Below are 17,859 nucleotides of genomic sequence, written 5' to 3'. Positions count from 1 at the left end.
AAACATCAGTGAATTTGGCTTAAGAATAAACACAAGAATATTTAGACACGATCAAAAAGAGTCGTAAGTTGTCTGAGAATGGCCTAAAAAGCCGAAAGCCAGTCCACAACGAACGATAAGATAAATATTATTATGAAACGTCAGTGTCGTGTATTTCATTTTTTAAATTAAAACAAGCATAACAACTAACAGAAACTCAAGGGTGTAAAAAGTAAAACGATACAATGAAATATCTGGAGTAATTATTGCCTTTAGGAACGTAAGGAACAATCTAAAGCAACCATGGAAAACTGGTAGTCTCAAACATTAATGTAGATTTTAGAAAGTGTGTTCTGAAGCAGCATATGCAGAGCACAGCATTCTCCAAATATGAGGTAGGGTAAACAGGAGAATGGAATAAACAGCTAAAGCTCAAGTGATTAGCTAATGTGGCAGCGAAGGAACGAGTAGAGTAGAAAAATTACATCGAGATACAAAGAGTGCAAACTGCACTGGATGAAGGTTTAGAAAGCATAATGAGATGATAAGAGGATAACGGGGAAAGAACTTGTGGGAAAGATAATGAACAACAATGCTACATTAGTTCTACACTCGGCGTCCGAGTGACGATAGCATTTTCTAAGCTTTTCCAATATTATGTTGCGACTCATAAGTAGGCGAAAGTATCCTGGTATTCCTCCGAACAACCTGACAAGTTCACTCACCGTGAACTGAAACGTGGAGGCTCTAGACCTGATAAACGTAAGTACGAGTAAAAAAAAAATTATTGTGTGCACCTTCACATGATTCCTTGAATGAAGCATAGCTGCTTTATTGTGTCTGAATGTCAAATTGCCGTGTTTGGTAAGGGGTAAATGCAGTAAGGTGGTATCACCTCCACGGACAAGGCATAAGTTACGCTGAAGAGGAAAAATATGCTTGACAAACTATTTTAACCTGTGGTTGGCATCTTCACTGTACAAAAGCTGAGAGCGGTAACTGTTAAAGCTGGCGTGTTATATGCGCAAGAAATGGTGACTTAAGTATTTGCGAACGACCTCAAGTTTCAATCTACAAATGTTCATACATACAATAGACTGAAATCGTCAGGACTGACGGCAACATACAAGGGGCCGAAGTCGGTAAACATTTGAGGACGGCGGCGAAGCGCATTCTCAGCGCTAACATTTGAATTTTGTATGTTGAAGGAGCAAAGGGAGAAGTAAAGAAGTCTCTTGTTATGGGAGTGCGCTGTCTGCCACAAGGCAGACAAAACCGCATGTTACAGTTCGATGTTGACGCAGTAGTGGCCGTCGAAAATAAAGAGGAACTGCGACGAATGCTTACGAAGTCGAATGTGTACTACGATAAACACATTAACAAAAATAATAACTGAGGTAGTTTTGGTGGCGCAACAAATGGGCATAAGGAATAAAAAGTTTGCGCAAGAGACTCTTGAAGAGGTGGATCAATTATGTTGCTTCGGAAGTGGAATTGATACAGAATGAAAATGCAAAAATAGATACTAGCAAGAGTTCCAAAGAATAAACGGCTACTAACATCGAAAAGCATAAAAATTTAGAGTAGCTAAAGATTAATGAAATGAGGAAGGACCTGCCGGGTCGCCACGTCGGAGGCGATGGTGGTGTTCTTCTATGCGCCTGCATGTTAAACACAAGTCACTTGTTTCCTCAGAGAGTCTCGGTCGCTGGCGAATTCGTCTGCATTGGTGATGCGTCTTTGCATGGCATTTGTCAGTCGCTCGTGAAGCTTTGACCTGTGGACAGCCAATCAGGATACTGGGACAAACCCACTACCCTTGCTTGCTCCAACCTGTGCTCCGGATGCTGGCTGCTACTTCTTTATCGAATGGGTTTAAGGTATTCGAAGATGGTCATTCAACATGTTGTTTGAAAGGATTTGATGAGATACCTGCTTGCGTTTTTCTTTCGATTTGTTGAGGGGAACTTAGCGCCTTTTTACAATTTTCTATTTCACCTACGTACGTGTAAGCCAGTCTCTGGATTTTCTGCAATCCATGGATACAAGGATTTACAGTCTCTCTCTCTCTCGTGTGTGTGTGTGTGTGTGTGTGTGTGTGTGTGTGTGAATACCGTGAGGCAGATGTATTATATTCGTCCACGCCACGAGGACGTAGCAGCTTGTTAACCGTTCGGATCATTATAACGCTTATTCATCACATTTGGTGGCCGTAAATTCATGAGTTTATATACTTTGCGTATGTTTCCGACCTCGAGTCCCTCACCGGATCACATCCACATCAGAATTTCTTTATGGAAATGGACCTCATTTCCCTACATTTTATTATTTGCGTGGGAGACAGCATTTACTTATACAGCGCTTTTGCTATTTTCAAAGTTTTACTGGTAATGCTACGGGATGAGTTTCTCCGATTCAGGCAGACGCAGAAACAGCGTCGCCGAAATTCGGTCTCTCCATCACTCTGACTTATCAAATTTTTCATGCACCGAAAGTTATGAATGGCAAATACGTTATCCCTGCACAAGCTGAGTCCATAAGGCACAGCTTAACACACGATGACAGTTAATTATGCAGTGTTGAAACCTAAATCTTTCAGTGTAACCTCTTGTTGTGCTTGCGGAACTTCTGCAAGATCGAAAGTGTCATTATTGAAATCACATTGCGTTTCCAGGGAACCTTGTTCAATAATTTTGGCTTACATTTCAAGACAAGATATGTCCATAATTTTGCACGGACATCCAAGTGCAAATTTTCTAGATGTGGTAAGCCTTCAACGTTTTGAAGCACGTTCATCATTTACCATAATTACAGTATTGTCTTACTGTGTCTCCTTTATACTAAAGCTCATACATATTAGTGTTCCATTAGTAGACTCTTTGGAAATATGGAACTACAAATCACAAATTACTTGGTTCTTCCTTGAACCACAGGGTGAGCACGAAGTCCTGCCCTGATTATAAAAATTTATAACAGAATAACCGTTTAACATAATAAGTTACATTTGATGCCGTTACATATGTTAGTGTTACTAGTTGTTGTCACCAATAGATGGCGCTAGTGCTCCACAACACCGACGCGGTCTGTTAGGTCACGTTAGTTGCTGGTGAAAAGGCGTCGAAGCAGGAGAAAGCGCAATGTGTGCTTTGGTTTCACGAAACGAAATCGCCCATCAGTGTTCAGCGTAAAGTTCGGGCTTCTTATGGACGCAGCCCTCCTGACGTTAAATCAATAAAGCGATGGTATGCAAAGTTTAACGGAACAGCCAGCGTTGAAGATCGCCCTCGAAGCGGCAGGCCTCGTGTGAGTGGTGCAACTGTTGGTCGTGTTCGGCAATCGTTTCAACGGAGTCCGTCTAAATCAACTCGTCAAGCATCACGTGAGCTTCAACTACCGCAAGCAAGTGTGGTGAAGATTCTTCATGAAAGGCTTAGGTTGCTTGCTTAGAAAGTGCAAACCGTGCAGGCCTTGCAACAGAGTGATTTGCTGACATGTGCTGGATTTTGCAACTGAGATTCTCAACAGAATTGACGGCGCTAACGATTACTTAAATCTCATATGCTTTACCGATGAATCGACCTTTCATGTCAGCGGAATAGTAAACAGGCATAATGTCCGTATATGGGGTTCAGAGTCTCCACATGCTACTGTACAGTTACAGTGAGACAGCGAAAAAGTGAATGTTTGGTGCGGCCACATGCATAACAACTTTTTTGGGCCGTTTTTCTTCGCGGAAAAATGCATTACTACTAACATTTTCTTAGACGTTTTGCAACGGTTCACAGTCCCACAGTTAGAAGAATGTCAACCATGGACAATTTTCCAGCAAGATGGAGCACACCAGCCCCCCTCCCCTCCCTCCCAACTAGGCTTAGATAGTGCGTGATTTACTGGATGAAACATTTCCGGATCGGTGGACTGGAACGAACGGTCCAATACCCTGTCCATCCCACTCTCCAGACATTACGCCCCTTGACTTTTTTTCTGGGACTATATCAGGGACAGAGTCTTCGTCACACCAGTTGCTGACGTCGACGAACTGAAGGATACGATACAAGCTGCTGTGGGTACTGTGACAGAACACATGTTACGGAACACCTTGCGGGAACTGGAATACCGCCTCGACATTCTCCGAGGTACCAATGGAACACACGTTGAGGTTTACTAATGTAAGTGGTCCTAAAAAATCTAGTAATACTAACCTACGTAACGGCATCAAATGTAAATTATTATGTCAAACGGTTAATCTGTAATAAATTGTTACAATCAGGGCAAGACTTTGTGCTCACCCTGTATAATAAATCACACAATACAGAAAAGACGTTTATCGCGGAGTGATTATCGTAGTTTTACCGGTTGGAGGAATATTGTATCATTTTTCTGGTGTGAATTCGTGACAGCAATACTTTGGTATCGATAGCTAGGATGCCACGGCGTAACTACCAGTTAAGTTGGCACTACGACAGACAGCGACGACAGCGACGACAGCGCCCTCTAGCAGATGCTGTTCAGCTTTACGAGCACCACTGTAGACTCAGCCCATTTCATCAAGAGCAGGCGGCCGGGACACTTTGCACCTCATTGCAAAGTTATGTACTCTTCTTGCTAGGGTAAAGGTGATTTAAATTCATACTGCAGTACCGACGTGTATTACCTTAGCCTGCTCGTACTAACTTCCTTTATTCGGCCAACCTTTCATTGTACAGGAGCAGACCCACGCGCCGCCTTCCAGGCGGGATACAAAAAGTAATTCATCTTCCGATGTCTGAGCAATTAACCTTACAGCATCTTTAAGGACAGTCGGTGACAGTTTTGGGAGTCCAAGCGTGATGTTCCGTACCCTGAAGACGACTCCGAGGTGAACGGCTGAAACAGTGGAAGGGGAAGTACTGCTCTCCGGAATGCACGCCTGAAAGGTAGTGGAACGTTTCCGGCTGTGACTGGAGTGGGTAGTGTGAGCAGCGAGGACGACTGGAGGCGAGATGGCGGCGCTGGACGCTGGCGCTGGTCGGCCGCTCGAGCTGGAGGCGCGGAGCCGGCGGTCAGAAGACGTAGAGGGCGTGCGCCGAGCCGTCGGTGAGAGCCAGCTCGCCGGCGCCGCTGGCGGCCACGCCGGACACCCAGCCGATGCCCGAGCTGCGGCCCCCGAGCGAGCACACCAGCCGCCCGTCCTCGCTGAAGACCTGCCGGCACACGGCGCAGCCTCCGTTAGTCTACCGGGCGTCGCTGTTTACACTCAGCTCACCACACTCATGACAAAGAAGTAGTACAAGTATCACTAGCATTAACAGGCGAGGAAAATGACATATCCCATAGTCATACGGGCTCCTACTTTCGTTAAGAAAGAACGGGTCTGAAACTATCTAAGAAATTTCTATCTTTGAGTTGCATCTGTTCGTTTAAAACTGATCCAGCTCGGTGAGTGAAATGTTGAAAAATCTGACACTTCTCCCAGGTCAAGCCTGTAGCTTTTACTTTCTTCATGCAAAAGTTCAAAGTCTTCTAGTCTCCGTTGGATCAGCAAAACTGTACACATTTCCCCCACCTTAACTTAGCTGTTGTTTACATCTTACTTTAGACGGTACCCCTGTCTGTCCTATGTAATACGGGCGGTCACTATGTGTAATTTTATAAACACCACAGTTTGTGAAACGATCTTTATAAACGTCGAAACGACGGCGAAGGGGTTTAACGCTTCCATTTTGTAACCGATTTTCTGTTTTAGTTTTCTACAAAAAGATTTCATCCTATGGTTCTTGCTACAGTCATATAGGTCATCTGTATCAAAACAGAGAACAAACTGTACATAGTGTATACGACAACAGATTATGCCTCATAAAATATTATTCTCACATACACTACATGTGTATTATGCACAGAGAGACACGTAATTATATAAAAATATGCTCACAGAACTGAGTATTCCTGAACTGTAATGCTCACCCTCTCTGAAAATTTTTACTACAGTGTAACATGTATTATACCCAATATTAGATTTGTCTAAGTATCTGAACACTGAAGTGGTAGGAACAGCTCTTAGTACTGTAAGACGTGTATATTTCTATTGTCTATTGTCAAACCACAATTTATGAAAGATGTTTATATTTTATTAATAGGATTAAGTAGAGATAATTAATATTTGTCATGTTGGAAATAATTGTGGTGGCAGGGAATGTGTGCATCAAAGTATTGTTGGCAGGAGAGACCGCGCATTGATATAATTTTAAAAAGGGCGGGAGAGACCGCGTATGGATACATTTTAAGAAGAGTGGGAAAGACTGCGCACTGATACATTTCGTAATGGTAGCAGGGATTGTCTGCACCAGAAAGCATTGTTGGCGGGAGAGACCGCACTTTAGCGATCGTAGGAAGTTAGTAGTAAGCGAGATGTGAAGCGAGTCGGCAGCAGGTCTGAAGCGAGAGGTTGAGAGGAGCGGTGTGCCTGCCAGCCACCAGCTATGATTTACAAGATTATAAACGGATGCACAGAGACATCAGCTAACTATTATCATAAGAGGAACTAATATTATTGAACTATTTTTTTGAGAAACTCAAGACTACAGAAGGTATGTTTGCGCATTGCTAGTTGTAAGATTATTGTAAAAAGTAAGTCCCATTTGAACGTTTGTAAAATCATTTCATTCAGAATATAATTAATTTTTGCCAGCAATGTTGCATTACTGATTATAATCCATCCCAAAAACCATCAACGTAAAACTTTGCAAAATTTTATTGTTGTCAAGAAAAATTTTAACTATGAATTACGTAACTTCAGTCAAATTAATTAAAGAATAACGTCAGCTTTGGTAATAAATACAGCCACTTATTATGACAGCTCACCAGCAGCTAATATAGTAAAACAGTCAGTATATTCATGTCGCAGTTCGATGTAGCAGTCAGATGGCGATCCAGTAACAGTAAAAAAGGTAAGGAACAGTTTTGGGTTATTGCAGGTTACGACTGAGGGCCACGACGACGACCCATTCTATGTTTCGTTGAAATTATCAGAAAATCACTTTTAATAAGCAGCTTTTAAATTTGTATGCGAAGATTGAGAAAGAGAATTAATTTCAAAGGGAAGATTTTATTTGTTATTATTAAGCAAGAGATAGAAATCCTAAGGGAAGGTTTCATAGGTTATTGTAAAAGGGAAGGTTGCGTAACAAGAGAGATGTAGAGGAGACGGGAAGATTTCAGTACCTAGTAATCTGTCCCACTGTGCGATGGTGCACGCAGCAAGCAAGATGGTGCCCACGTAGCAACCAACGAACGTAAAGAATCGTCCTGATCTACAGGGATTACCGATCTCATCTGCATCGGCGACGAGTGGAGATTCGAAGCCGGGATCTCCTGCTTACTTGGCAGGTGCATTAACCAATGCGCCATCCGGGATGCAGCGTCATCGTAACTGCGCACGCTGTCTCGGCACGCCTCACAGCCGCCCCACACTGCCACCGAGCACCACCTATCCGCAGTACCCGTCCATGTCCTCCATGCTCGCTACTCTGAGATTCTAGCAGGAGGTCGGACGTACTTGTGCATGCACGCTGAATGAGGTAGATCCACTGTCCATCTAGCCGAATCGGTTATATGAATGCGTAGTGCCTGTTGTTTCGGACAAGCAGGTGGTGATCCTGTAAAGACTTCCCGGCGTATGAACACCAGGAAGTTGGCCGGAGTCACGTGACCTGCGGCGGCGGGCTAGCGCCGGCTGTGTCCGGTGATCGTAGCGCCCTCGTTACCGCAGCACATGTCGCAGTGAGGATGAGCGGCATCGGCTGTAGGCGTCTGACAGGGCGGCAACCCGCAGGACAACATGGCGTGGTGTGTGGCCGCCTCACCAGGCACTAGCCGTACGCTGCACCTCGTCTATTGCCGCCATTGTCCAGAGTCGAGTTAGGGTACAAACATATTTTAAACAGTTAACTTTCAGAACTAACTCACTGCCTAAACGTAATGACTATAAACGTAATGACAACAACACCACCAAAAATTAAACAATGGAATGACAATTCATTATTGAGGTTTGGTGCAAAATCTAAAGTAAAAATAAATACACTCCTGGAAATTGAAATAAGAACACCGTGAATTCATTGTCCCAGGAAGGGGAAACTTTATTGACACATTCCTGGGGTCAGATACATCACATGATCACACTGACAGAACCACAGGCACATAGACACAGGCAACAGAGCATGCACAATGTCGGCACTAGTACAGTGTATATCCACCTTTCGCAGCAATGCAGGCTGCTATTCTCCCATGGAGACGATCGTAGAGATGCTGGATGTAGTCCTGTGGAACGGCTTGCCATGCCATTTCCACCTGGCGCCTCAGTTGGACCAGCGTTCGTGCTGGACGTGCAGACCGCGTGAGACGACGCTTCATCCAGTCCCAAACATGCTCAATGGGGGACAGATCCGGAGATCTTGCTGGCCAGGGTAGTTGACTTACACCTTCTAGAGCACGTTGGGTGGCACGGGATACATGCGGACGTGCATTGTCCTGTTGGAGCAGCAAGTTCCCTTGCCGGTCTAGGAATGGTAGAACGATGGGTTCGATGACGGTTTGGATGTACCGTGCACTATTCAGTGTCCCCTCGACGATCACCAGTGGTGTACGGCCAGTGTAGGAGATCGCTCCCCACACCATGATGCCGGGTGTTGGCCCTGTGTGCCTCGGTCGTATGCAGTCCTGATTGTGGCGCTCACCTGCACGGCGCCAAACACGCATACGACCATCATTGGCACCAAGGCAGAAGCGACTCTCATCGCTGAAGACGACACGTCTCCATTCGTCCCTCCATTCACGCCTGTCGCGACACCACTGGAGGCGGGCTGCACGATGTTGGGGCGTGAGCGGAAGACGGCCTAACGGTGTGCGGGACCGTAGCCCAGCTTCATGGAGACGGTTGCGAATGGTCCTCGCCGATACCCCAGGAGCAACAGTGTCCCTAATTTGCTGGGAAGTGGCGGTGCGGTCCCCTACGGCACTGCGTAGGATCCTACGGTCTTGGCGTGCATCCGTGCGTCGCTGCGGTCCGGTCCCAGGTCGACGGGCACGTGCACCTTCCGCCGACCACATCGATGTACTGTGGAGACCTCACGCCCCACGTGTTGAGCAATTCGGCGGTACGTCCACCCGGCCTCCCGCATGCCCACTATACGCCCTCGCTCAAAGTCCGTCAACTGCACATACGGTTCACGTCCACGCTGTCGCGGCAAGCTACCAGTGTTAAAGACTGCGATGGAGCTCCGTATGCCACGGCAAACTGGCTGACACTGACGGCGGCGGTGCACAAATGCTGCGCAGCTAGCGCCATTCGACGGCCAACACCGCGGTTCCTGGTGTGTCCGCTGTGCCGTGCGTGTGATCATTGCTTGTACAGCCCTCTCGCAGTGTCCGGAGCAAGTATGGTGGGTCTGACACACCGGTGTCAATGTGTTCTTTTTTCCATTTCCAGGAGTGTATATGTGGTGTCCATTCTTTTGGACATGTGTGAAAGAACGGAGTCTATTTTTTGATCCAGCAGCTAGTGTGAATTAAGACACAGTAATTACAGATCTTGGCCGCAAGCAGGCATTGGTTGAAATCAATGGGGGAAGTTGAAAATTGGTGCGGGAGGGGGATTTGGCGACTGTGTCCAGATAGGTCAGTGGCCAGAGGGTATGCCTAGTGAACAATGAAAATATTCACAGCTGGTGAAGTTCGTATACTACAAGTCTGTAGTTTGATTTGATGAATCCGAGTACAATATGCTTTGTAGGATTAGACTACAGTTACATTTCTAAGTAACTGGATTATGTTTGTGAAACAATTAGATTTTATAACTGGAGTATGATCATATTTTTAATGAGAATGGACTAATTTTGTAAAACGGTTTGATTTTTATAATCGGAATATGTTTGTACTTTCAACATAGTTAGGCTACATGTGTAAAAAAATATAGTAACACGTCTTCACCAGCATTTAAGATGAACGTATTATAAGTACTCGGACTGATTCCACATTCATTTTCAATTATTAGAGATATTCTTGTAATTGCATATAGTTCTGTGTTGTAATTAGACACAATAGGTTTTGAAGCTTAACTTCTACCTATGTGTTTCTGCCCTAAATTAAGGTATTAGGTTAATAGCAGCAATAGACTAGGGACTTTGAGCAGTTCCTGACACTTTCATGTTTACATCCTAAGACAGACCTCATGTTGGATATTGCACATGTTATATTGCTGTAGCACGTTTCAGATTTATAAGCACAGCATTTGAGGAATACACAGCTCAATGTTCTGTGCAAGTGTATTTCTATATAATTACGTGAAATTGTGCGTAATACATGTGTAACGGTTGTATGAGTAATATTTTATGAGGCACTAGACATAGTCATCGCAAACACTTTATGTATACAAACTGCCTATTGGCTTCTGTCTCGGGTTCTTCGGCCGACGTTCATCTAATGATTTTTCTGACGTTTCGCCAGCACGAGTGGCTGGCATTGTCAAAGCTTCGTATATAACGTTCACCACCGGCAATGGAGAGTGAAGCTTTGACAATGCCAGCCACTCGTGCTGGCGAAACGTCAGAAAAATCATTAGATGAACGTCGGCCGAAGAACCCGAGACAGAAGCCAATAGGCAGTTTGTCAACAAGTGGCCACGAAAGCCTCAACAATTTTGTACTTTATGTATAGTCTGTTCTCACCTGATAAAGATAATCTGTGGATGATCTGAAATCTGCAGAACTCGATACTGAGTAATAAGATAACTATACAGCTCAGTTCCGTATGATACATTTCCTAAGACTCCTAAAAGCTGCGCCGGCCGGTGTGGCCGTGCGGTTCTAGGCGCTTCAGCCTGGAGCCACGTGACCGCTACGGTCGCAGGTTCGAATCCTGCCTCGGGCATGGATGTGTGTGATGCCCTTAGGTTAGTTTGGTTTAAGTAGTTCTAAGTTCTAGGGGACTGATGACCACAGATGTTAAGTCCCATAGTGCTCAGAGCCATTTTTGAACCTAAAAGCTGTCCAACGTCAACAACCCAAAATATTTCCTATACGAAAACAGGAGTAAGAACTTCCAAGTAGGCACGAGTCCGCAAATGAACAGTCTGCGAGATAATTGCCATTACGTGGTTAAGAGACGACATCGTCTTCAGTGTGACATACTGTACTAGTTAGTACCAGAGTATTTGAAATGTGACCATTACGACAAAATTCCTATATAATGGGGATTAAATTTCCCCTTTGGCCTTCCTGATAACGAATAAAATACTACATATGCACGTTATATACGATATTCGGGACTGTTAAAGGAGGTGCTCCAGATGAGGTCCTCTCATTTGGATGCAATTCTCCATACTCCTCTGCTGCGAGTTACGAATTCTTTCGAACAACCCCATATTATGTCGTAAGTCTTTACTGTGCAGTTAACTGCCCCAGTTGTTGAACCGCAACTTGGAGTGTTGCAGTACACTTTACGTCTGAGATAACCTCATGCAGACGGCCATGGTCAGCTGATCTTGGAGGTCATGCTCGGTCTATCCGCCTGGGACTGTACTGACCCTCTAGACGCCGTCTGAGTCCTGGGACGCTCTGCTCCACCTGTTCGCCCTGGGCCATATTGGCGCGCCACCTGTCATCTTACACTAGCACCACAATGTTCCGGTGTGGTGCCACGCACGTACCACATTCCTCAATTTTGTGGCCATGCGTGAAATTCTACAGCAATTAGACGGCGACTTAATCGAAAACTTTACATTTCGAATACGTTTGTACTAATGAGGACAGTGGCCAATCCTAGTCACACATTGCCTGTTGCCTCTCAAACGTATTGTTTGCGGATGTACAGGGTTACAATTATTGAACTATATGAAATAAAATCGTCATAACTTGTGAATGGTTTGCGTTAGGGCGCTCAAACTGCACGGTTGGCCGCGGGGCATGGTGGGTATTAGTATGCGCATGGATGGTTTGATTTAGCGACGAAACCCACTTTCATTTGGATGGGTTCTTAAATAATAAAAATTGGCGTATTTGGGGGACTGAGAATCCGCATTTCGAGATCGAGAAGTGTCTTCACCCTCAACGGGTGACTGTGTCGTGTGCAATGTCCAATTACGAAATAATCGGTGCGCTTTCTTGATGGCACGGTGACTATCGAACGGTACGTGAAGGTTTTGGAAGATTATTTCATCCCATGATCCAAAGCAACCCTGATTTCGACAAGATATGGTTCATGGAAGACGGAGCTCGACCCCATCGAAGCAGGAGAGTGTTTGATGTCCTGGAGGAGCCGGGGCCGGATTCTGGTTCTGGGGCACCCAGAGGAAACTGGCATGGGCCTCGATTGGCCGCCATAATCTCCGGATCTGAACAAATGCCACTCCTTTTTGTGGGGCTCTATTAAAGACAAGATGCACAACAATAACCTCAAAACCATTGCTGAACTGAAAACAGCCACTCAGGAAGTCATCGACAGCATCGATGTTCCGACACGTTAGCCGCTCATGTAGAATTTCGCTATTCGTCTGCGCCACACCATCGCGAATGATGGCAGGCATATCGATCATGTCATAACCTAAATCCGAATATCTGTAGTGTGCATAGCGGGTGGTAGACTTCAGGTTGTTGGTACAATACTGGGGCAGATCGATCAGTCTAAAGAGGAGATTGCTCACAAATCAGTTGTGTGGATGGTTCTAGAATATTGCCCAAGTGTGTGGGACCCGTACCATATAGGATACAGATGTATACAGAGAAGAGCAACACGAATGGTCACAGGCTTGTTTAATCTGTGGGAGAGTGCCAAAGAGATACTGAAGGAAGTGAACTGGCAAAGTCTTGAAGACAGACGTAAACTGTCCCGAGAAAGTCTGTTAACGAAGTTTCAAGAACTGGCCTTAAATGATTACTCTAGGGATTTACTACAAATCCCGGCGTATCGGTAACACAGGGATCGTGAGGACAGGATTAGAATAATTATTGCACGCACAAAGACATTCAAACAATCATTCTTCCCGCGCTCCGTGCGTGAATGGAACAGGAAGAAATCCTAAAAACTCGTGCAATGAGATGTACCCTCTGCCATGCAGCTCACGGCGGTTTGCAGAGTACAGATGTAGATGAAGATACACTCCCTTGGGTTGCACGCAAAGTTACGTTTATGTCTGACGATTTCTCTCGATTATGAAAGAAATGTAGTGTTCTGTTTTGCTATGAACTCTGGAATGCAATCACACTGCCGATCCAACATCCGGTACACTCGTATTTTACGCTTATGCGACAGTGTGAAATCGTATCGGAAGCCTTCCGGAAGTTAAGGAGCAATCACGTTGACATAGATTTCCTTAAATCGGCGAAGACGAAAGCTGGTGTTGTTCATTCGAGAAGAACACGGGGGTTTCATTCTCAGTCCCTTTACAAGCGAGATTGTGTCCCCTATCTAATGATCTCGTCGTCGACAGAACGGAGAAACCCCAATATCTTTTCCTGTTTTTATCATTTTCTGCGAGGTTGTTACAGCATCATTCTGTCGCTCTTTGCATGTGCTACACATTGGTCGTTCACGACCCTGAACTGCTATTGCCACAGATCTCTTAGTTGGCCCATTGTAACTGGCCGGCCGTGGGTATCACAGACTGGTAGACAGCGCAGGGGCCGCCGTGTGGCAACCCGTGGCGGCAGAGCCAGCCACCGACCGACCGCCGGCTCACCCACCTGCACGCGCTGGTTGCCGCTGTCGCCCACGATGATCCTGCCGCTACGGTCGATGGCCACGCACTCGGGGCAGTTGAACGGACCGTTCTCACCGGACAGCTCCAGTATCTTCTCGCCCTCCGTGTTGTACACCTGCAAAAGAACAAAGCACTCAGTTGTGGTAGGTTTCGTGTTTGAAACAGGAGCTGGAGGGAAACCAATACTCTAAAAACTTTTTAATAGTGTTTGTGCGTCTTCTAGTAAGAAATGGTTTGTCAGATTCCATATACTGAATTCAAAAATAAAAAGCAAAGAAAGGAAGAAGAAGGACAGACGAAGGACTACACCGTCAAAAGCAACGCCAGACTGTTCGTAACAGATGTTAAACTGCCTAGCATTTTATATGGGTAAGTAAGTGAATATTTCGCTGGAAGATATTTAAAGTTTGCAATAAGAAAGACAGACTTTATTTTATGAAAAGAAATAAAACTAGCTATGAAAGTCACCATAACTTCAGAACAGAAATACACTAAAACTGATGATCAAACATGTAAAGTGTGTGTAATCTACAAAAACTGATATTAAGAATTAAGATGCGAAGTGGAATGTTGTATGCTATGTTGTTGACCAAAAAAAAAAAAGGTTCAAATGGCTCTGAGCACTATGGGACTTAACATCTGATGTCATCAGTCCCCTAAAACTTAGAACTACTTAAACCTAACTAACCTAAGGACATCACACACATCCATGCCCGAGGCAGGATTCGAACCTGCGACCGTAGCGGTCGCGCGATTGCAGACTGAAGCGCCTAGAACCGCTCGGGCACTCAGGCCGGCGGGGCGATTTCCATCATAAGGGGTTAAATAATAGTAATAAGCGCAAAATCAGCTACGGTGAGAGTTTTTCCAAACCGTATCTTATCTGAGAATTGAATAAAATCATTTTCCCGCATCAGAACATTAGTATTCTGAATCCCAATGCAATCTAATATTACATCTTTATTCTGGCTACACATTTTTATGTGAAATGCAACAAACTATTTGCATCTCTTGTAACTGATGTACACCTACGAAATTCAGGAACACTGGGCCTCAACAATACAGGGTGAATCACCTAAATTTTGGCCGCAAATTTTGCGGAGATGTAAAGTACTGTTTATGTGTGGTTTTCACAGAATGCATTGGTAGTCAGGAGTTCGTATTTTTAGGTAAACAACAGACTGTATAATACGCAGAGAGTCTATTTTTGTGCAAACGTACTTTTTAAACGGAACAATACCTGTTGACATCAATAAACTAAAAGTAGGATAAATCGGAATGTCAGCGGTGTTTGTTGCATGATTCTAGTGCGAGTCGTTTACGAAATATCGTATTCTGAAAAGTTACCACACCGACACTAGTACAATATCTGTGACAGCAGACATTAAACAACACCCCAAGTGCACACACTAGTTATGTGGAGTCTGAACATCACAGGTTGTGTTCAAAACGAGCACCGGTAGCGGCAAAGCACGCTTTCAGTCTGGTATGGAACGAGTGCTGCACACGTGCCAGCACACGTCGTTGTATATCATCGGGTGCAGTTGTTATGTCCTTGTAGAGATCGGCTTTCAGCTTTCTCCACCCTCCGGAAAAAAAATCTACACCCTTAAAATCCTGGGAACCTGCCATCCAAGGTATAGGTCCTCTGCGTCCATCCAACGATTTGGAAACCATTCATGAAGACATGCTGTAGTACTTCGTGCACTATGGGCTGGACATCCATCATGTTGGCACCACAGGTTCCTCCTAGTCTGCAGAGGAACGTCTTCTAGTATAAGTGGAGGATGGTCGTTTAGGAGGCTGTGATACTTGTGAGTGTTCAGTGTTCCGTCTATGAAAAACGGGCCTATGATATGACGGTTGAGTATCCCACACTACACGCTTACACTGCATGGACGCTGAGGTTCCACCTGGTGAGACCAACGTGGATTGCCAACAGATCATTTTTCGGCGGTCCACTTGGCCATGATTGGTAAATGGGGCTTCATAACTAAACAAGATACGAAATTCATCTGGAGTATCGGATCTTAATGCCCACGTGCAGAAGTTAATCGTTTCCATGGAGCTCTTGATGAATAGCGATGTGACAGGTATGGGACCTACGTCACTGGAGAAGGCATAGACAGCTAATGTGCGATTCAACTGGAACAACAGCAAGAACATTAATTTCCCCCTCTTCCGCCCTCACTTGTTTCGTTCTGTTACGTTGTGTACACGTTGAAATACCACTTTCACGTAACTTTTTGAAAACATCCATAAATAATTGCCGAGATGGTTGACGTCTATTGGGATATCTTGCTGTATACACCGTACAACAGCGAACTGCGTTCTTCGTACACTCTGTACACACTATGAGGATGTCGGCTTTCCTACGTTGTTAAATCCACTCGGGAGCTCCTGCTTGGTCTGTCACACACTAACTGCCTAGCAAGTCACAGTGCACTCGAGGTAAGCCGGCCGGAGTGGCCGAGCGGTTCTAGGCGCTACAGTCTGGAACCGCGCGACCGCTACGGTCGCAGGTTCGAATCCTGCCTCGGGCATGGATGTGTGTGATGTCCTTAGGTTAGTTAGGTTTAAGTAGTTCTAAGTTCTAGGGGACTGATGACCTCAGAAGTTAAGTCCCATAGTGCTCAGAGCCATTTGAACCATTTTGAACCACTCGAGGTAAAGACAAGCACACTGTAAGCAAATTTAACAACATCGTACTTAGCAACTACGCATGTTGAATGACAGCAACAAATGTCGGTGTGGAAATTATGCACAATATGATATCTCCTAAACGATACGATATCTCCTAAACGACTCGCACTAGACTCCTGCAACAAAGATCTAAACTACTTTTAGTTTGTTGATTTCAATAGGCATTGTTCAATTTATAGAACTGTATATTTGCGCAATGAATACACTTTCTACTCATTATTACAGTCTGTTGGCTGGTTAAGAATAGGAGCCTCTCACTACGAACCCATTCTCTGAAAACTGCACACGAGTAACACTTTCCATTTCCATAACATTTGCCGTGCAAGTTTTAGGTGATTCACCCTGCATATTGAGCTTTTACCAGATTTGTCTGTAGTTTATTTGAAGGGCTTATTTCAATAGTTGTACAAGTCCATTTGTGTTCATCTTGAGATGCAGAGTCCTAAAGTTAAATGAACACTGAAAAGTCTGCAGTTGAGATACCAGAAATATTCAAGCATATGGCTTCCTGCTAGAGATGAACCTATCTTTCTGTTTGTTTGGACCATTAATTTCAGAAGGATTATAGGCAGAAACGTGGAGGTAATGGACTTGTACCAGTATTGAAATAAGCTCTTCATTTATCGGTGTTACTTTCGTAGCACATTCGATCTGACAATTCATACGCTGGTAGGTAGCGTCCCATTAACTATTCTGCACGTAAGATGAGGTAAGTAGTAGTTTTGAATGAACTGCGACAGACATGCGGACAACAGGGAACTGACATGCGTTGATACTATGAGATAGTGCGTTGATAATGGCTAGGGACTAGGAATCTAGATTTGCCGAATAAAACTTGCAAAAAAGGACGACTGGTTGCTGTGCTATATCATTTGTAAATCAGGTAAGTTTGACACATGTGGAGCGCGCGTATGGAATTCGAGAAAGAAGAACCAAAAATGTAAATACATACGGTACGTTGTTGGTTAGAACGTGGTCCGTCGTTATTTCCTCTCGCAGCGTACTGATGTGCTTTATTTTGTTTGAGACGAATAAGGTAATAAAACAGATTGACGTAAGATACGAGAGGGAAGAGCGAATAGGTTTGTGTAGGAGGACGAGCAAATGCATGCAGTTTGGTGCACATGTTTAAACGGGCCCAAATGGCTGGGACAGAGCAATCAAGGCATCAAAGTGCTTCCCTGATCTGCAGGTTTGCTGGATATTAACCTAGGTTTTTTTTTTCCTTTTTGCTATTCTTTCGGCCCACCATGGATCACGAAGATTTCCCTGGTTGTGTTTTCCTCTTTTGCCAGTAGATTTTCATTTTCGCTGACTGTGCTTCTTTCGTCTGTTTTGACCATTTGCAGGCAGGACCTGGAAGTGGCGTAGTAAGCGAAATAAGGTTTTTAGTAATTTTGACTTTTTCTCTGAAAGCTTCTCTATCGTGAATGCCATCAAATGAAATT

At 44.6% G+C, this 17,859-nt stretch overlaps 1 protein-coding gene across 1 annotated transcript in view; it reads right to left on the bottom strand.

Annotated features, from left to right (window-relative positions):
- Positions 1-4,932: 4,932 nt before the first annotated feature.
- LOC126260762 (E3 ubiquitin-protein ligase TRIM71-like) overlaps positions 4,933-17,859 on the bottom strand; it is a gene marked incomplete at its 5' end in the record, with an annotated part of 60,146 nt that continues 47,219 nt past the window's right edge. The window contains 2 exons of the mRNA XM_049958101.1: positions 4,933-5,162; positions 13,692-13,823. Coding sequence (XP_049814058.1) covers positions 5,022-5,162; positions 13,692-13,823 — 273 coding nt within the window. The remainder of the gene's footprint in view (positions 5,163-13,691; positions 13,824-17,859) is intronic.

The sequence above is a fragment of the Schistocerca nitens genome, chromosome 5 (assembly GCF_023898315.1).
Source record: "Schistocerca nitens isolate TAMUIC-IGC-003100 chromosome 5, iqSchNite1.1, whole genome shotgun sequence".
Taxonomy (NCBI): domain Eukaryota; kingdom Metazoa; phylum Arthropoda; class Insecta; order Orthoptera; family Acrididae; genus Schistocerca; species Schistocerca nitens.
This window is presented reverse-complemented; position numbering and strand designations above follow the sequence as displayed.